Genomic DNA, 19,912 nt, shown 5'->3' on the forward strand with positions numbered 1-19,912 from the left:
CGGAGTCTTGCTTGTTCATTTGGGGGGAATTTTCTTCATCATGTAAGCTTGAGCGTCAAGTAGCATCGAAGGTACGGAGCCACAGATACACGCTCAAAATGTTCCAGCCTGTCATACGCTCAATGAAATACACTCCTCAAAGTGGCGTTCACACACGACTAAAGTGGTTGAAACATTTTCTCTGAATGGCAAAGTGCAAGCTCATGTTTCTCAGAAAGTTTTGGGTCTCACGACGTCGAAACCAGTGAAAGTATTGCCCGTGGCTGCCATGTTTGTAGCCGAATTTACAATTCGAAGCAAAGCAAGTGATGCTCCTCTGGCTAGTTTTCTTTATAGCAGGAACACTTTCACTCTGTCTCAGAGCCTCAGGAACTTGGTATTCATGAACATCACCTACAGTATTCACTTCACTCCTTAGATGTCTAAATAAATTTCTGGAACTCTGAGAACTACAGTGGCTGCGAGCACAGCGCACCGTGCCATCTGCGTGTGAACAGACCATATAAATCACCGCTTTTCAAGATGACTCATTGCAGCAAGAAGTGTCACATTTTTATATACTCTCTCACCATATGTTAATCACTTTCTTGCAAGTTTTGGTGTGAAAGCAATTTATTTAAAGTATTACAGGCACTGTTGTGCCATTACCACAAGCCCGGATTCCGAATCTGCAAGATGGAGAATTTTCCTGCGAGCGCCCTTTGGACAAACCCGGGGCTGCGCCGAAAGGCACAGCGCTCTAATTCTCCCTTGACAAGTCAAGATGCTGAGCCGTCAGGCAGTGGTGTCCTCCGGAGAAGCATCGGCGGGCAACATGTTCAAACGTGTCGCCAAGTGCCAGACAGCCCGGCGCCGTACCTCCCCTTCCCTGGAGGTCACCGCGCCCGCCAGTTTTGAACGGGGTGACCAGCGTGGTCGCTGGTTGGACCCCCTCCGACGACCGTCGAGTGCTCACTTTGTATTGGGCCGTTTGAGTGACAATGGTTTCTGGGGGCTTATAAGCCGCGGCGCGCCGCCTGGAAAACCGGATCCGCCGACCCACCGGGAGCAGAGTGCCGCTCTCGACTGGAGTGAGATGTGTCACGCGTTTTCGCCGGACGTCGCCGTGCGAGAACAGTCGCGTTTGCTGTGAGCTCTCGGCCCCAGTGCCGATCCCTTCATGTCCTGTATAATGACCTGTATATAGTGTATAAAGTCCCTTTTGTTATTCTCACCGACGCCTGACTCGGAGTCTTCGCTACCAACGCTCTGTCACGAAACGGGTGACGAGCGCTACGGGACCACCTCAAAGTCGTAACAGTGGTGGCAACGGTGGGATGTCGTAACAGTGGATGGCAGCTACGGGATTGACCGGCATCAGCTACCTCGGCGCGGTGAGTGCCTGAAGTTTACCTCAAACACCAGACTTTCTCTGACACAGGTTATAGTAGCTTAGGGAAGGATTTGGTGTTGCATTGTGATAACCTTGTGTGTTTCAAGCCTAGTAAGAGTGTTTTGAAAACCAGGGGATGCTGAGGGGGTAAACAGGGCAGTGTGTGAAATACTTGCATATGTCTTACTAGTAGCATTATAGTAGCGTACGGCAGGTATATTCATAAAGGGTAAACAGCAGGAGGACAGTGTGAACGATGGAGAAGTACAAGGTGAAGGAACTTCTCGAAATTTGTGAGGAGTTGGGCATTGAGTTGGGCTCAACCAAAAGAAAGAATGCGATCCTTGAGGTCATGAGGACTGGGGACGTAACGGCTGAGGAAGCCGCAGAAGCCTTGGCGGGTATCAATGAACGTCGTTGCGAGCAGGAAAGGAAAGAAAAGGAACGTCGCGAGGAGGAAAGGGAGGAGAGGAGAGAAAAGGAACGTCGCGAGGAGGAAAAGGAGGAAAGGAGAGAGAGAGAACGTCGCGAGCACGAGCTTAAAATGAAAGAGTTGGAGATCCGAAATAACTCGCCCGCGCCTGGTCTCACTTCTAATGTTCCGAGAATACGCGATCAACTTCCACCCTTTGTCGTCGGAGAGGATATGGCCAAATACCTCGTGAAATTTGAGCACGTGTGCGAACGGAATAGCATTGAGCGATCCCTCTGGGCACAGAATCTGTTAGCCTTGCTTCCTGGGGAGGCATCAGACGTAATAACTTGCTTATCGAAAGAGGCGTTTGAGAGCTACAGTGATGTGAAGGAAGCGCTACTGCGGAAGTACAAATTGTCGCCCGAAGCTTTCCGGCAGAGGTTCCGGTATGCAAAAAAGGGCAAGGAGTCGAATGTTGACTTCGCGTTTCGTCTAAAAGCCGACTTGGTGGAATGGCTGAAGGGCGAAGAGGTTTACGACGACCGCGACAAAATTGTCGAATGCATCGCGTTGGAGCAGTTCTACCGTTGCATTGATGAGGATGTCCGGCTCTGGCTGCAAGATAGGCTAAAGGAGGTTAAGCTAAACAAGGCAGCAGAGTTAGCGGAAGAGTATTACACCCGCCGCAGCTTGCACAGCAAGGCAGTGCGCGTAGAAAAAGCAGATAGGAGAGATGGGTTTTCCGGAAAGCCCGAAAAACGGAATTGTTACAATTGCAAAAAGCAAGGGCACATCGCTGCAAACTGCCCAGAGAAAATTGCTTTTGCAACAAAACAGCGAAACGATGCGACGCGTTATTTTGAAGAACGGAAACCGTTAACCTGTTACAATTGCAAACAGCAAGGGCACATCGTTGCGGACTGCCAAGAGAAAATTGCTTTTGCAACGATACAGGAAACGCACAAGAACATACGACTATTGGAGCCCTATGTGCAGGAAACTAAAGTAAACGGTAAGAAGTGCCGAGCACTTAGGGACTCTGCAGCAACTATGGACATTGTTCACCCGTCTTTCGTCTCCTCGAGTGATCTTACGGGAGAGTGCGCTAGGATACGGCAAGTGGCCGAGGAGGAGAGTGTCAGTTTACCGATCGCAACGGTTAGCATTGAAGGAGCGTTTGGGAAACTGAACACCGAAGCCGCTGTGTCAGCCGCCCTCCCGGAGCACTTTTCCTACCTCTTCTCAAATAACTCGGAGCAGCTGCTGAAGGATCAGGGCAAATCATTCTTTGCCGACGTGGCGTACATGGCGCTCACGCGATCCAAAGCGCTCCCGCTTTCGAGGGAACTTGACTTTGCGTCGGTGAGCGAAAGGCGGTGCGGCACACGGACTGATCAAGGTAACTTGAGTGGCGAGCAGTCACGGGAGAGGCAGAGCTCGGAGGCTGGCCTAGGCGAGCGGGTCCTGGAAGTGAGTGGGAGTGACGCGTGCAGTGCTAGCCGCGATGTAGACGCGACGCCGCAATTAGGCGACGCGGGCTCCACACTCGCTCCGGTTTCCGCCAGCTGGCAGGAGCAGGCGGCAGTTGAAAGAGAAACTCTGATTCGCGAGCAACAGGAAGACTGTTCACTAGCCGATCTGAGGAAGAGCGTCAAACGGGGAGCGGAAAAAAAGTGGGTTTCATTTGGCAAGGAATCTGGCTTATTGTACCGCCGCTACACGGATAAGCAGGGTCGCAAATATAAGCAGCTTCGGATTCCGCGAAAATATCGCCGGGAAAAATGAATGACCTCATTTGCTTCCTCAGTAGTATGTTTTCGGTCCAAGTGATTTCAAGGGGACCATTCTATTTGTCATTGTTATTGCTGATTATTAATTGGTCCTGATCTTTTGGTGTGTTGTTCATTTGAAAAAGGGTTGTTTGAGCCTTGTATACTAGATCGTACACCTGCCTCTTGTTGCAGCGGGAGCAAAAAGGGGGATAGCAATTCAGTTAGGTTGATTTGGATTATAGCCTTGTCTGGTGTTTGACGGGAGACAGAGGGCACTTGTTCGTGTTGGGTGTTGCCTTTTGCCGGTCGGTTTTGCAAGCTGCAGAACGACCAACCGGGACCAGTGGCGAGAAGCAAGGGCTTGGGAACGACCCGAGCGGAGCTGGTTGAGGTGCCTTGGCGACAACGCGGTGAGCCGAGCTCTTGTCCTGGCGAGTGGGACCTGGGCACGTGAAGTGACCTGGCGTCCCGACACTGGACGTAAACTTGGACGAGCCTGACGAACGTGCGCGCCTGGCATCCGAGCCACGTGGAGGCAGCTCGTCTTCCCGGCGCCTTATCTGAGGGCGGGGATGCTGTTGTGCCATTACCACAAGCCCGGATTCCGAATCTGCAAGATGGAGAATTTTCCTGCGAGCGCCCTTTGGACAAACCCGGGGCTGCGCCGAAAGGCACAGCGCTCTAATTCTCCCTTGACAAGTCAAGATGCTGAGCCGTCAGGCAGTGGTGTCCTCCGGAGAAGCATCGGCGGGCAACATGTTCAAACGTGTCGCCAAGTGCCAGACAGCCCGGCGCCGTACCTCCCCTTCCCTGGAGGTCACCGCGCCCGCCAGTTTTGAACGGGGTGACCAGCGTGGTCGCTGGTTGGACCCCCTCCGACGACCGTCGAGTGCTCACTTTGTATTGGGCCGTTTGAGTGACAATGGTTTCTGGGGGCTTATAAGCCGCGGCGCGCCGCCTGGAAAACCGGATCCGCCGACCCACCGGGAGCAGAGTGCCGCTCTCGACTGGAGTGAGATGTGTCACGCGTTTTCGCCGGACGTCGCCGTGCGAGAACAGTCGCGTTTGCTGTGAGCTCTCGGCCCCAGTGCCGATCCCTTCATGTCCTGTATAATGACCTGTATATAGTGTATAAAGTCCCTTTTGTTATTCTCACCGACGCCTGACTCGGAGTCTTCGCTACCAACGCTCTGTCACGAAACGGGTGACGAGCGCTACGGGACCACCTCAAAGTCGTAACAGTGGTGGCAACGGTGGGATGTCGTAACAGCACGCAACAACAATAGACTAAGTAGCAGACAATGCGCGCTTCGCGACAGGCCTCTGACCGCAGTGCCCACTCCTGATGTCACGATGCGCAGAAGCAGTGAACTAAACCGGTCAGTACACCTACCCACCTAGCCACCGTAATCTGGCTACACATGACAAAGTCTGAAACCAAAATGGCAAACAGTAAAACACCGGGCCTACTCACTATGTGCAATATTTGGCCAGATGCCTGTGAGACTTCACAAATACATAACAAATTTATGAGCATTATCTCTAAATACGTTTAGAGTTAGATGCCACAAATGTTCAACCAAGTGCATCTACCCACTCTTTCAGGGTTCTATCAGGCATACTTCAAAAAATGCATTTGGGCCTTTAAAGATTTAATGAATGAATGAACCTACACATGCTCAACCCTCTGCCTCCTAAGTTTCATCCCACTAGCTCTAGTTATCTGCACGTGTAACACTCTTCAAAAATTTCCCTTCCACACACGGAAAACCGAGACGTCAAAGTAATTAATACACTGATGAGCTCTTAAAAGACAGATGCCGATAAAGAAATCATTTATTGTGTGCATAACATGTTAATCAAGAGAAGACATGACCTCTACATTGCAAGCAGCATGACACACACACCTGAGCGGCAGAAAAAGAAAAGCAGCAGGACGGCTTACCTCGTGCACGCACCCTTCCACCTCCTCTACAGAATGAACATGAACGTGCGGCAGGTATTCAGCGGGGCTGCGAGGTGATATTGAAGAACAACATTATGACTCGCAGTTACAATGGGCGCACTACCAACACGGCATAACTCAGCCGCGCGGTCACGTGTCCAAAAGCTAAACCAAGGACAACACGCACCTGAGCAAAAAAAAGAACAGGTCCGTAAGCACTCACTCAAAGTCGTCCCAAATGTCCGATGTCTTCCTTTTCTTGCTTGGTTCCTCTTCGTAAACGCCATCCAGAGATCTTTTGCCATCAATAATCGATTGCACAAAGTCGCCAGCGCTGCAAGAAAGAAGGAACTCCCGGTTGAAAACGGTGCCCCGATCTCTGACAATGAACGTGCCCTTTCCCACCCTCCCGCATAAGCTTACGAAAACCGTTACAGTGGGCCATGCAATGCTGTCATCTCGAAACAGAGCTCCCGCCTTCGCATACTGATGAATGCACCATAATACAGCGTGACAATCCACGGTGCGCTTGCACCGAACTACTGAGTGTCACGCTGTGCGTAACATCGCAGTAAGCGTCAGAGTTCATCGAAACGGCAGCAAACCTATTGTCATCAGGCGTCGGTTCTTCATTCTTTACGTCCTCCTTTTTTACAGTAGTCGAGGTTAAAAACTTGGATTTCGGCGCATCGTCGAAAACACTGAACAAGTCGTCCATGATGGTTACAGCAGAATGGTTCTTGCTAGCGATCGCGCTACCGATGTCGGACTGAAGCGAAAAACACCGTTTTTGTCGTAAAAAGTGCTTCCTAAGATAATATTTACGAGCATATATACAGTGCTTACAATAGTCTTATGTACTCTCGAATTCGTTTATTAGTAGAAATTTAGTACGTTTCGCGAAGCGCTCGTACGGTACCTAGCACAGTTAGCGAAACGAAAGTTTTGGGTTGGCAACAACGTCACCTCCTTTCCGCAAGGTGGCTGTCGCAGAGTTGCGGCGATTTATTTCGCTATCTGGGCAAATCCACCGTAATCTAACCTAATTAAGGGCTTCTTTCGCTCGCTACCGCGCGCACAAACTACACACGATGCCTCCCAAGTTTGATCCGACGGAGATTAAAGTGGGTGAGTGCTTTAATTTTAGACAAATTTGCCGCGACGAAACTCATGCCGACAACAGGCTCGCTACAGCTCGCACTGCATCGTGTTGCTTCTTTGCGAATGACAGCATTTTTGCCTTTGGTGCATCTCCTTTTTCAACAACGCAGTGTGCCTACGAGCCGTTGGCGGTGAAGTGGGTGCCACATCTGCCTTGGCTCCCAAGATTGGTCCCCTCGGTCTGGTAAGTGTACGAACGCCGTGGCTTGCGTTGACAGCATAGTGGTGAAGAAACCTAGCGTTCATGACGGCCAGTTCTACCTTTCGTATTGATTACGCCGTCGAACTAAGTACGGTCAATTGATGTTTGGCGACTGTAGCCGCTATCTGGCTAGAATAACAGCTGGACGATAAGTTCGTGTAGGAATAAGTTTCTGAACACCGTCAGCGATGCCAGATCCAGTCACTTCGTAAGAAACTTCTTAAGGAACTTCGTAAGCAATGGTTAATCGCAGTGTGTAAAAGAACTCGCCGGCCAAATAACGCTTTAATTTGCTTGCCACATTGCGCGCTATCGTTGATGCAGGTTTTTTGTTTCGAGATGCTTAACTGTGTTCGGTGTCTCGCTATCCGCAGTCGCCGAAGAAGGTCGGTGACGACATCGCCAAGGCGACGCAGGACTGGAAAGGCCTGAAGATCACCGTCAAGCTCATCATCCAGAACAGGCAGGCCACCATCGAAGTGGTGCCCAGCGCTGCCTCGCTCATCATCAAGGCTCTCAAAGAGCCACCACGCGACCGCAAGAAGGTCAAGAACGGTGAGCAAAGAGTTTACTCTTCCATGCTCGCACAATCTCTGAAATACCTGCAGTGGCTTGGATTGCTTTCGCTGTTTTGGTTATGCGGGTTTGCTGAGCTTTGATCTCTAAACAGGCCAGTGCGCATGATTGTTGGGAATGCCGCGTATCAAGACATCGTATCAAAGCTGGTTGCACCACGCAACTGGTAGTCAGCAACAAGTTTGAATTGTGATGCCTGCGTTTTCATTAGCAGTGTGTGTGCATACTGTTTGCAGCATATAGGGGATTGGTAATCCAGTACTCGTAAATTTTAGTGCTATGTTCAAACTGTAATGTGCCAGCATGTGTTCTGTGACACTTCTTGGCAGGGAAGAGTTTAGTATGTGTTTCCATTGTTGCAAAAACTTCTATCCTGCTGAACAGTGAACAAACATACCCAACTTGCACACGGCGTCACTACCAGTCTTGATGTTCAAAGCTTCGTATTGATATTTCAGCAAAGCTAGCATGCATGAATTAAAACTGTACTGTAACACTTGCCTTCTTAAAAAATGCACTTACCAATAGGTTGTGCCACTTTTTTTTTCGTCACTCCTGTGCACTAATGGTTTTGCACTCTTGTAAGATGATGTGTAGCTTACGTGTTCTGCCTGCCACTTGGCGACTTGCAGTGAAGCACAGTGGCAACCTGACCTTCGATGAGATCCTCACGATTGCGCGGACAATGCGGCCCCGTTCCATGGCACGGAGCCTGGCTGGCACTCTCAAGGAGATCCTGGGCACTTGCCAATCCGTTGGCTGCACCGTCGATGGCTGCCACCCGCACGACCTCATCGACAAGGTGAACAGCGGCGACGTCGAGGTGCCCGAGGTGAGTTTGCAGTATCTCGTGTTATCAACTTTCATCCGGTTCATTGTCTGTAGTTCTTTAAGAAAGCTAATTTCTCATCTAAGCACAAACATTCACAGTAAGCTAACATTAGTGCACAAGTTTAGAGACTTTTTTTCCAGTCTTTTGGTTTTTGTCAAAGTCGAAAACGACGAAAGTTCACACGAAATTGTGTTCCTGAATGTTAGTGGTGTTGCGGGGGAATGCAGGTTCACTCATGGCACTATGATTTCTCTTTGCAGGAGTAAATGCGGGATCAAGCTTGTACAGAGTTCTTTTCGCAAGTTTGACTTCAAAAAGGAATAAAAGAGGAAAGAAGCCCCCCAAAACAACTGTGTCGTCTATTTCTATATCACTTTACTACTGGCTGCAGCACTTCGAGGACTATTTCTTTTCTCGACTCTTGAAGCAGTCTGTGTATCACATTGTCCAGTTGTTCTTCTCCTTGCAGGAATTCCTCTATGTTGTGCACTGTTATTGGAATCCTGTGGTCGGTGACACGGTCCTGTGCATAGTTGTATGTTCTTATCTTCTCAGAACGGCCTCTTGACCCCACCTGATGAATGCAGTGGAAAAGAGAGTGGAAAGAATAATACTCTATTCAGATCATACATTTTCCATATAGTTTTTTCTCACATTTCTCATTAATAAAGAAATGGGACTCTAGTGAAATAATACTAAAAGATTGTAGACGAGATTCATTAGCCCAAGGAACTCAACTGAGCTGAGGCTTGCTTTCTGAAAAGAAGGCTCCTTTTTGGCAATGCAAACGCGAAGCTCTGTTACTGAGTAAAAAGGGCCGAAAAAAAAAGAAACTGCCCACGGCATACATGCTTAGCGCTGCATGTGCAAAATTCGCTTTTTTTTAGTTGATTTGAACATTGGTGCATGTTTAGTTCCCGAGAATATTCCTTAGCTTCAAAACAGTCTACGAACAAGAATTGCTTCTCACAGACACTGGTCAATGTGAAAATGCAAAGCCACATTCTAGTTAGTACTGTTTGTGCTTGTTAATCCGCACCAAGTTATGTGGTATGACAAACTTGAGCTGTGTTGAATACAAGAGTCTACATAGTATATAATATACAACTGTTTGTAGGACAAATAATGTGAATTCTTGCTGCTTGGCTATGAGAGCACCACAATGGCACCATTCAAATATTTTATATACATTTTGACAATTCTCTGCAATGGCAGTTAGTGGCAGATCAATACAGTGACGTGTCTTTAATTGAACTTTGAAAAGACACTGCAAGCATGCCCCTGCTTTGTCATTACTTTACTAATCGTGCAATGATGCAAGTGTCTTATTGAATGATCTGGACCAAAAAAGGCAATTATGTTAAGAAATGTGAGCGAAAACGTCGCATTGACCACTGAATTTGCTTTTGACATTGAAATAAATGCAGGTTGGTGTATCATGCAAAAACATTCCCTCAAGAGCAAAAAAATAAGGGAGATCAGGGCAGCAGTTAGAGTTGTCACAGCTGAGCAATGTGGAATTGTGTCAATGCAATGCATTGGTCGAACAATGGCATAACTCTGTGCTCGCACTGCTTAAGAAACTTGTTGCGGTGCCTCTGGTCTTGAGACTTTTGCTCCTGACTGTACATCCCTGTGGGTGCTAGGCGCTGTTGAATAGGGAAGGAAACATTCCCTATGGCTGCTAAGGTTTCGGGTTTCTAGGGCCACTGCAACACATTTTGAAGGCTATAAAAAAACATTCATGATGTGTTGACAATGCCGTTACAAGCCAAATATTCAACTACAGCTGTGGGAAGGCCATAATTTTGCATCAGAAATTGCTTTCAGGGCACCCTCTATAATGTAGTACTGCTTATGATGCCAGTCACTCAGCAGTCATTCATGACTACGAGTTGCTTGCACGCACACCCCTCCAATCTCTAGAAAATGTGGCATGCAAAGCTGGCAGCTTTGACGGACGCTGACCCTGAAGTGTTACCATAAGTGCAGTACAGAAAGAAAAAAGGGAGCAGTAGGCAGGGCATGGCTATCTGTGCTGTCTCAGCCGAGGGAAACGTGTTGAGAAATGGGGAAAGTAAAAACTGCACTCTTTAAATCTCCATTATCGTACGGTCTTTCCAAAAATTTCTGCAGTAATAAATTAATGGGCATCACAATCAGCTTTGAAGCAATAGAACTCCAGGACTGATTTTATTTTCTCTGGCTGAGCTTCGGAAGAGTCAAGCTAAATGGAAAGAGCAGCCACCGTATTTGAAGAAAGAGTTGCCTCCACAAATACCTGCAGTTTTCTTTGGGCTGACTGTTGGCTCAGCTGCTTGTCAAGTTCCATCTGGTAGAGCTTTGCCCGCAGGATCTTCAAGGCCAATTCTCTGTTAGTGAGCTGCGAACGCTCCTGGCTCGATTCGACCATGATTCCTATTGACAGACAGAAGTGGGACACATTACATAGATTTTGAGAACATTTTGCAGTCGTGGAATGTCAAGGCACCCCTCAACTATGCCTTTCCTGCCTGACACAAGGCAATAGTTAAGTGGGAGCTAATGGCAAATGTTTTGATCAAATTCACGTGGTGCATTCTACAGGATAACTTGAGAGTTATTGAATGGTTCATGAGGTTTAATGTGCTGAAGCAAAATAGAGTCGGATCCAAATTAATTTTGACCACCTGGGGTTCTTTAATGTGCACCTACATAAGTATGCGAGCGTTATTGCATTTCACTACCATCAAAATGCAGCTGCTAAGGCACTGGGAATTGAATCTGTGACCTGCTCTGCAGTGGAACATCATAGCCAGTGAGTCACCTCAGCCAGTAATAATAGCTCTTGTGTCCGCTCTGGTTAAGCTCTTCACCACAAGGTGGCACCACTGTGGCTGCTAAGGAGGCCAGCAGCATAGTAACTAATAAGCAGACCAGCCTTGGCTAGCTAAGGCTGTCTCCAGCAGCACCAATGGCAGGGACTATAACTAGCAATTTATAACTATGACTGCTGAAAAGCCATGGGTGCTAATTAATTTATTGCTGTGTCTTGTGCTGCTATTCATGCTGCAGTTTCACATGCTGATCAATGTAAGGCGCTCAAGTGGGAGAAAGCTGGACAAATGGGAGTCTTAGCAATAATGCACCAGAGCGTCTTTGCGTACCGGAAGCCTCGTGCCTTGATTGCTTTCTTTTGTATACCTCCTTACATTTTGTACGCCGAGCGGCTTTTCTCCCTTCGGGTGCGCAAAGCCTAAAACTTCCTAACGTAACAGTGAGGTGACATCTTCCAGTCGCAAAGTAAATCGCACATGGGAGCTCCCTGTGAAGTTGAATGCTACAAGAAACCAGCACGACTACATTCATTCAGATGCACAAACTGCTAGGTTCTTCCCTGCATTTGTACAAACCGTTTTATAAGCTGCCATAAGATATGATACTATATGTGCTTTCAAGGGTGTCAAGATACACTGTCACGGCTCGGTGGCTACGGTGGTGTGTGCTACTGAGCAAAGGTCACAGGCTTGTTTGCTTCGGGAAGGTCCTGCCTGAAGAAGGCAGAATGCAAAAACACTTGTGTATTGGAATTTCACTACATAATGAAAAGCCACACGATAAAAACCAATCTGAAGCCCCTCTAACGCAGTGCCCTTCACAGTTGAACTGGCTTTGGGATATTATCAAAGACAGAAAAGTGCTATTTACGCTCTATGCCAGCAGGGAGTTTTTGCAGCAAGTGCACAAATTTCAATGTGGGCGACAGCCAATTTTATAAATTGCATGGACACTTCGATGTGACTTGGGTATTTTTCACTGGGGTAAGTTCATTCAGAGTGTAAAAGGCAAATGTTTCTTACCAGTTGGGATGTGTTGCATCTGGACTGCCGACTCAGTCTTATTCACATGCTGACCTCCAGGACCACTAGCCCTCTTCGTTTTAATGACCAGGTCCTTCGGGCTGATGACAACCTCAACCTGTTCTGGCAAAGAAAAAAGGGAACCACCAGTGAGCGAGCTGTTGTAGAGAGTTGGTTTAATGACGACTGCAGAGGTTAGCCTAGCGACAGGCCTGGCAGGCTACTGATGAGGGATGAAAGGGAGCGAGGGAAAACACTTCACCCAAGCTGCAGTCGTAATGTTCGCAAAGCACATATTTTTCATAATCATGGCGTTGGGCTTTTGTAGCTGTATGAGCACAAATGCTGCCAGTTCTTCATGTTGGCCAGGTGCGTACTATATGTATACGGTCGAGCATCTCTACGATGAAATAACCTGTGTAACAAAGGATTCTGTAATTCTCGGCTGAGTTCCTATCTTTATGTATTCTGAGCACCTCTACAGTGAAGACTGCTGCAACAAATTTGCCTATACAATGCCTCATATAGGAAGCGTTGGTCGACACCACAACAGAAACTGCATGGGAGGACCTGGAGTGTGCAGCAGCTATGGTAGCATCCCCCCCCTCCCACTCTTTTATCATCCTCAAGACACATAAAGAAGACAAAAAGAGCAGGCTGAACACTTTTGAACGCCACTAGCATGTCATGAGCCTAATGTCGTAAGGTTAGCTGCAGTCGCACAATGCATCGGGCAAAGAGTGCAGAAAAAAACATGCAGCTTCTTTTAACTAAGTGCCTCTTGCATATGTGTTGAAAGAAGCTTTTGTTTGCTGAACATAATTAGCCTGCTCCATCGCAAATGGTATGGGGCACAATTTTTACAATGGAGTCCCGCATGACGAAGAATTTTGGAGCTCCCGAGTGCTTTGTTACCATATTATATCCGATCAATCAAAAGATGAGGTGGCCGACGGACATTTGCACCTTCAGAGAGACCGCATATGCAAGTTGAAATATGAGTGCCTATGCAGCACATGTGACGAGGCAGTGCCACTGAACGCAGCGCAACTGCTCGCCAAAGCCCACACCGCTTCTGCTTGCTCTCTAAATGGGGATACTTGAAGTCATGTAACCAGAAAAGGAAACCTGACTGCTGCGCTCATTGGCCACATCATAACGGCCGTATCCGGATCAAACACAGAAGTGGCACTCTCAACAAATATACTTGCAGCTGTGGCACTCTTTATGCTATGTATGACTGCAGTATGAAAAAAACATTGGTGCCTCTTGCATATGTGCCTATGTTTCTTCTGAAGATGACTAAAGGTTTGCAGACTGTTGCATACACGTGCACACACGGATACAAGTATGTTTTACGATTGATCTCACCTCGCTAGGCATTGGCATGACTGCAACAGCCATGGTACTAGTGTGTATGCGGCCAGACTTCTCTGTTGCTGGCACCCTCTGAACACGATGGACACCACTTTCAAACTTGAGAAACTTTCCCACGTCCCTTCCACCAATGTTTAAAGAAGCATGCCGTACTCCACCTGCATAATGACAATAAAATAGGAGTCGCAAAGGCCCGCAGCCACCTTGCAGTCCAAAGCAGGGCTTGAAATCAAGCAAATTTTAGTGCAATGACTCAAAATCCTTGTTTTTTAACGTATTATGCTGGGACCCATGCATGACTGAACAAGCATAGAATATGGACACTGTATAGAACATTTCGATGTGTCCAGTTTAGCAGCTTAAAAAGGTTCCCTCTGTTCATTCTGTCATGCTGTGACTTGCATCATCATGCAGCCGTCATCACGCTGCCACTAGCATCGTTGTGTACAGTTTGGTGGTTGCACAGGATTGAGAATATTTCACAGAAAGTTTATGGCATTTGGATTAGTTGGGGGCAAGACTTCCAACAGAAGGTTCAAAAACTGACCAGCAGAACTTTTTTGCAAGGAGCACCTATTTTTGTAAAGCTTTGCGCAACGTTTGCAGAAATGTAATATGAGCACAAATTCGTATATTTTACGGAAAATTTGGGAGAATGCGCAGGTGCGCCTTCCCCAAATGTACAAGAAGACTGGCACAAGGTGATAGAAGTGTACCACGTGCTATGGGCCTACTCGGGCACAAGGCATGTCTGGAAACGCTTTGTCTAAGGGCATGTTCTCCGCAATTAGACCAGCCTGCTGCCTTAGCACATGGCTTCAAGAGGAGACTAAGTAACCTTACTGCACTTCCTGCGTGATGCGAGGCGAGTTCAGCCATTCAAATGACAGCAATATTCAGTGATACTAATGGCAAGTCACTTGCACCAGTGCATCACTAGTCACTGCAGCTGGGAAAAGCATCTCTTGCATGTTTGTCACAACTAATTTACTTTTGTTTTGTCCACATGGACAAGTGAACACAACCGTTTTCTCTTGAAGGCATGAGTGCAAAGTACAATAGAATCTTTTGACAGTGGTGCCAGTGGTTTACTATATAATGTGGCACTAGAACGAAATACGCACATTAAAATGTGTGTACATGAATGAACATGTATTTACACCACATTTTTCCTGGTGCTGGAGCAGCAACAACTCAATTTCAAAAACTAGAGGGCACCTCGACAGCTTCAGTTCCAGTGTCACAGTACTCTGACATAGATGCATTCTTTCATTTCTGGCTGTATGGTGTTACTGACTGAAAATCTTGATTATTGCAGCCTGAAAAAACGTGTTTTAGGAGCACCCCGAGTAATGATTAAACACAATGCAGCAAATACTTTTTTTTTTGCCAGGACGTCATTCATGGTTAGGAATGTCAACATTATGATATAATCACTAATCAACAAGTTAGAAAATTAATCTTGATTCTACGCAAGCACCAGTGGTTACTCTGGCATGTAAATAATGCTTGACCCTCGAGCTCAGACTTGAAAACTGACGTTTATGCTTACCACCACGTCTGTTATTTTAAGTGTTTTCCTTTCTGGGCACAAGTTTGCCCAACAATGAATCCAAATTTTATTCACACTTTCTCGTGATAATGCTTCTTCACTGTCCATAGATCCTAGTCTTTGCTACTGTGAATGCGGTGATGCTGTTAAAAAAAAAAAAAAAAAAGAAGAAGAAGAGAGAAAAACTGTGCCTTGTGTGATAATTACTTGGTCACATTTGAAACACCTGATAGACTAGGCGGCACTGTGGACTGCAAGACCACACACCTTGGTCAGCGGTTTCATAATCCAGTGGTGTACAGCTCCACCCTTTCCACCTGCAGTAGTGCATGTACATCTCCATGATGTCTCTAGTGAACAGCATGGCTTCCTGGCCTCCAACTCCGGCCGTCAGTTCAAGAAGCACCTCGCTCGAGTCCACGGGATCTGGAGGAACTATTTGCTCTAGAATCTGCACAAGGAATGAAAAAAAGATGTTAACTCCCACACTCCTCCAAGAGTTTGCTGCAAAACAAGCCGCACATACAGTTTGTTGCAAAAGTGTAAAGGTCCACGTTCTCGTCATTGGAGCATGCCAGCATGAGTACCCTTGAGCTATAGTCGCCAGCTGTCGACAGGGGTGAGGTTCGAGCCCAATATTTCTGTGAATGTGCTACTACGGTGTCAACAGACAGGTGCTCGCAAGCTCTCTGGCGAGTTCAAGCTCTAGTGATAAACAGAAAGAAAAACATGAATTATTTTTAATGGTCTTTCACTCTTCCGAAGTTGAACGATAGTGATATACTTGCCTTTTCTCTATCCATTGTTTTCCCCAAGTGACATACCAGGTCTTTTTGCACATGTGACTCATGCTGCTTGTGATTATGATATGCATTTTTTGTTGCTTATTATTACAAGTTAACAACAGAAAGCATAAAGTGATGCTCTAAAGACATGTTTAATATTTTCTCTACTTCTGCATGTCACCTTTCTACTGCCCATTGTATTCCTAGCATGACCACGGTCTCCCTCTCTTATTTTCCTCTCCTTTCTTACGTATGACAATGGCCGCTAAAATGTGATGTGCAATAATTTGTCATCACTTTTTATGATCCCTGTGCAGCTGCTTAAATATGCACAAAGTTATGTTGCAAACTGTGCCAGCTTCACTGCTCAACTGTTTCATAGTGGGAGGTGCCAAGTCAAGTTGTAGTTCTCCGAATTTTCCAGTTGCCCCCTTTCTCTCAAAGATAATTTTTTTTTATTTACTGACTAATTGCCAGTGTGGCACGGGATTCTTGCAGTAACCACCAATATGAAAATCATGAATGGTGTGCCTATGCCTCCATTCATGGGAAAAATTTTGAGGAAGGCACATTCTGAATTCAATGAAAATTTTCCCCACCACTATGCATTTAATTGGCACAGAACAAATACTAAGCAATTTTTAGGAGCATAATCCATAACTCTAGTTAAACTATGCTATTCTCATTAGATGAACAATTTTCTCCCAGAAAACAACATTTCAAATTAGTTTACTCTATACCAAGTGGAAAGAGAAAGTCGTGTTTATCACCACCAATCTGATCTTCTTGATTTTCTGAAGTACTGCACTTGGGCATATCATAATCGCTGAGATAAAGCATTAGGATACAATACAGAACTTTGCAATAGCTCTTTGAGGTGTGGCTATTACACAGACAAAAACATGAAGCTCTTCATCTTTTTCTTTTTTTCTCACAAATGTTAACCTTATTTCCTACGAAATGAAATTATTGTAGCAACCTATCTACAAGGGGCACTTAATGAGTTCATATTATAAGCAGATGCATAAATGACCTGATGGCACAACATGGCGAAGTGTGTTTTCTGTTGAAGCTTAAACAAACAGGAATGAGGGCCAGTGACAGAAGCAATGTTGATACATCAAAACCAGCTACACACAAGCTAACACAGCAACAAAGACAAAGAAGCCAGCATTTTCTCATGTGCCATACACTTACCTGGTCATAAATATCATGTATTTCAGTTTTACATTTCTTCAGGTCCTCCAAGGCCATGGTGAGCATTTCATTATCACCTGTCTTGGCAAAATCTAAAGAACATGAACACAGGACCATCAGCCACACAATGCATGCATGCTCACACATTCATTTCCATTTTTCTTTATTACAAATATAAAGCTTATCTCAAATTTAACCTTTACTCACAACAAATTCTACACTATCAATAAAACAACTGTTACCTTGGTAAAGAAGGGATTTAATAGCTTGAAACAGGACATCAAAGGAATCGCAAAGGCAGAATGGCTCGCGTGGCGGCAGAACGGCTCATGTGCCCTTTGTTATGCTGTTAAATCTACTATCTACCGAGACATACCAATTACCCAAGGTTGGGCAATACGTTGGTTAGTGCTGCATAATCTATGTTTGCGAGCACATTGGACACTGATGACAGAAAAGGACAGACAGAGCACTGACACATTTTCTGTCGTATTGGTCTAATGCACTGGAAAAAATCTAGTACCAATTAGCCCCCAATTGAACACTCAGCTATTTCTCTTACGCTTTCCTTGGCTTCATAATCTGCTGGCTTTATGTGGTTGGCACGAAATATCGAGCCCCTTGGTTAACCTGATTGCTCTCTTTCAACACACGTATGCTGTGATTCATATCATGCACACGTTCTGTTAGCCAAATATATGAAGTGTTTCACTTTCACTTCTGTTTCTGAGATATATAGTGCATACTTCCCTATGGTATTGTTCTTTGGACTGAATGTGGATTTAAGTAATAAATGTATAGATAAATATCCGAGTGGACACATGTATCTGAGATTTTTTTTTATATATGTGTGCAAGAACTCCAAGAACGATATCCACGGGTAATCTTAAACAGGCAGCCCTGAAAGCCCTTTTGGAAGAGCGCAGTGCTACATCGTTACCCCTCCCCTAGCTTTGGCAGCATGCTTCACCAGCAGGCTAAAGACAACATTAAATTTCGTTGGGTGCAAATTGGATTCAATTTTCAAATTCGTAATTTGCTCTTGTCCACTGTTTATGGAACAATAAACTGACACCCCATGCTTTCTCCATTAGGATTGCTAATCATTGCTACTTATGTTTAAATTTTCTGATATCATACATATTACGACCTATTAACATCTAAATATGGTGCCAAAGTAGAGAGGTGCGTGGCAATTTAATTTTTCATCGACCAACAACATACCTTGATACACTGCTAGTCTATAAAGGTTTCCAAAATGAGATCAGCCTCCTACAGAAGTGATTTTGTGCCCACGGATGCGCCATTTGTAGGCCTCACGGATAAAACGTTTCATTGGACGACGACGTGTTGCGTCATTAAGGGAACATGACAAATACAAGGAACGGGGGCTGTTTCACTTTCAGATTGTCATACTCGGCAAATTATATCTGTGCTAAGCATGCTGCGTGTGTCACAGAATTGGTTTCGAGCATCACCGATATTGACTTGTAAAACCCGTTGAGTGCGATCGACTGCAGCAGGAGCAAACCGGGCGTGTTCGTGAAAATGGCGCGTAGTAGTACTCATCCTGAATTGACTCCAGCAAGCTCGAAAGTGCCCGTGCGACATCAATTGTGATTTTTGAGGAGGAAAATTCACCGCAGCAAGCTGGTACGGATAGGCACATAGACACAATAATATCTTTCTTGTGCACTGAACTTTTCCTCTAAAAATTAATGACAACTGGGGACGTATTCTGTGACGATCACTTTCGGCGGCAGTGTCGCCTCGGCGATAGTATCGCCGGCAGGCGCGCGCTGATTGGCTGGTTGAGCAAAATCGGATGACGTAGTGCTCGACCAGCCAATCAGCTCATCCAATTTTGTTAAAATTGGCTCCGATGGCGAAGGTGTGGCCAAGGCGATAGTATCGCCGTAAGTGATCGTCGCAGAATACATCCCCTGATTTTCTGAGCTGTCACATGGTTTCATGTGAAAATATGCGGCACTTAAGATTGCGTTAGTGCCTGATCGGTACAGGATTTCTCGATTGAGGTTGGTTCCCTTACAAAGCTTGCGCCAATTACGATCGTGAAATTTGATCCCGATATAGCTCTATCGTCATCGAAAGTGCCATTGTGACTATATATATATATATATATATATATATATATATATATATATATATATATATATATATATATATATATATATATCGGAGCATTTAGGCTCTTTTTGGCGGTTTCGAAAATGCAGTTGTTTTCTGTGTTAAAAAAGAACAAATCGTCAGTGCTTCAACCAATCACGAAAGATTAGTAGATAAAGGGGCAACCTTTCTCCAAGTCCTTAAGACCGTCGACTTCCCTTCTGAGTTGGTTGACTTTCTCGAACAGGCGTACGATTCCCGACAACCGTGCCACTTTGTCGTTGAGCTCCTTGGTCCTCTTCGCATCTAGCGAACGTCGGAGGAGTTCCTCCTCCACTTCTTTGAGTTCCTTGGCCACGACTTGGAAGTACTTCAACAGAAGTTTAGGATCGACGGCTAGAGCGTCCTTTTCAGGAAGGGTTGCGAAGTGTCGACGGTGCAGCGGCGTCGGCGCGGCAATGGAGCGTGTCCAAAAGCTAGCGTTATGCGTCACCCTATGCGATATAGAGTGCCTGAGCACACATGTTTGCAACGTCCTGCATAACTCGGTCGTGCGAAGCGATTGCTTAAGGAATATTTGTTGATCGGAGAAGACGCGCAAGCCGCTTAGGGCCCGTCGTCTGGTCAAGGAAGCAGCCATCTTAGGCAGTCACGTGGTGCAAACAAGCACGCGAAATTCGGAAATGCGCGTTATTCAAAGGAAAGAAAGATGGCTACGTGCCATGTTCTTTCCACAAAAGTTATTTTAAAAATCTAAGCA

The 19,912-nt window shown here is 46.0% G+C and overlaps 3 protein-coding genes across 3 annotated transcripts in view; 1 reads left to right on the forward strand and 2 right to left on the reverse strand.

Moving 5' to 3' along the window:
* Positions 1-6,263, reverse strand: part of Mtr4 (exosome RNA helicase Mtr4) — a 38,711-nt gene extending 32,448 nt beyond the window's left edge. The window contains exons 1-3 of the mRNA XM_075672308.1: positions 6,110-6,263; positions 5,728-5,838; positions 5,505-5,571 (exon numbers count right to left, since the gene is read on the reverse strand). Coding sequence (XP_075528423.1) covers positions 5,505-5,571; positions 5,728-5,838; positions 6,110-6,222 — 291 coding nt within the window. The 5' untranslated portion in view covers positions 6,223-6,263. The remainder of the gene's footprint in view (positions 1-5,504; positions 5,572-5,727; positions 5,839-6,109) is intronic.
* Positions 6,264-6,456: 193 nt separating this feature from the next.
* On the forward strand, positions 6,457-8,625 carry RpL12 (ribosomal protein L12). The gene is made up of 5 exons (XM_075672317.1): positions 6,457-6,632; positions 6,776-6,849; positions 7,242-7,422; positions 8,076-8,275; positions 8,536-8,625. The coding sequence occupies exons 1-5, from the start codon at positions 6,596-6,598 to the stop codon at positions 8,539-8,541; spliced, it is 498 nt and encodes a 165-aa protein (XP_075528432.1). The 5' UTR covers positions 6,457-6,595; the 3' UTR covers positions 8,542-8,625.
* A 7-nt stretch (positions 8,626-8,632) lies between these two features.
* On the reverse strand, positions 8,633-19,795 carry mRF1 (mitochondrial translation release factor 1). The gene is made up of 7 exons (XM_075672309.1): positions 19,339-19,795; positions 17,026-17,117; positions 15,311-15,494; positions 13,486-13,649; positions 12,115-12,232; positions 10,557-10,693; positions 8,633-8,849 (listed from the first exon to the last, which is right to left on the reverse strand). The coding sequence occupies exons 1-7, from the start codon at positions 19,790-19,792 to the stop codon at positions 8,646-8,648; spliced, it is 1,353 nt and encodes a 450-aa protein (XP_075528424.1). The 5' UTR covers positions 19,793-19,795; the 3' UTR covers positions 8,633-8,645.
* Positions 19,796-19,912: the final 117 nt, after the last annotated feature.

This window comes from Dermacentor variabilis, chromosome 10, assembly GCF_050947875.1.
Source record: "Dermacentor variabilis isolate Ectoservices chromosome 10, ASM5094787v1, whole genome shotgun sequence".
Lineage (NCBI taxonomy): Eukaryota > Metazoa > Arthropoda > Arachnida > Ixodida > Ixodidae > Dermacentor > Dermacentor variabilis.

What these genes read in the sequence shown, in the direction of transcription:
- RpL12 (XM_075672317.1), top strand. Translation starts at nt 6,596, where the DNA reads ATGCCTCCCAAGTTTGATCCGACGGAGATTAAAGTGG. An exon ending in AGATTGGTCCCCTCGGTCTG is followed by an intron (nt 6,850 to 7,241) that starts GTAAGTGTACGA and finishes CGCTATCCGCAG; the next exon opens with TCGCCGAAGAAGGTCGGTGA. An exon ending in CCGCAAGAAGGTCAAGAACG is followed by an intron (nt 7,423 to 8,075) that starts GTGAGCAAAGAG and finishes GGCGACTTGCAG; the next exon opens with TGAAGCACAGTGGCAACCTG.
- mRF1 (XM_075672309.1), bottom strand. Translation starts at nt 19,792, where the DNA reads ATGGCTGCTTCCTTGACCAGACGACGGGCCCTAAGCGGCTTGCGCGTC. An exon ending in TCATGCCAATGCCTAGCGAG is followed by an intron (nt 12,233 to 13,485) that starts GTGAGATCAATC and finishes TTGCCAGAACAG; the next exon opens with GTTGAGGTTGTCATCAGCCC. An exon ending in CAGCCCAAAGAAAACTGCAG is followed by an intron (nt 8,850 to 10,556) that starts GTATTTGTGGAG and finishes TGCATTCATCAG; the next exon opens with GTGGGGTCAAGAGGCCGTTC.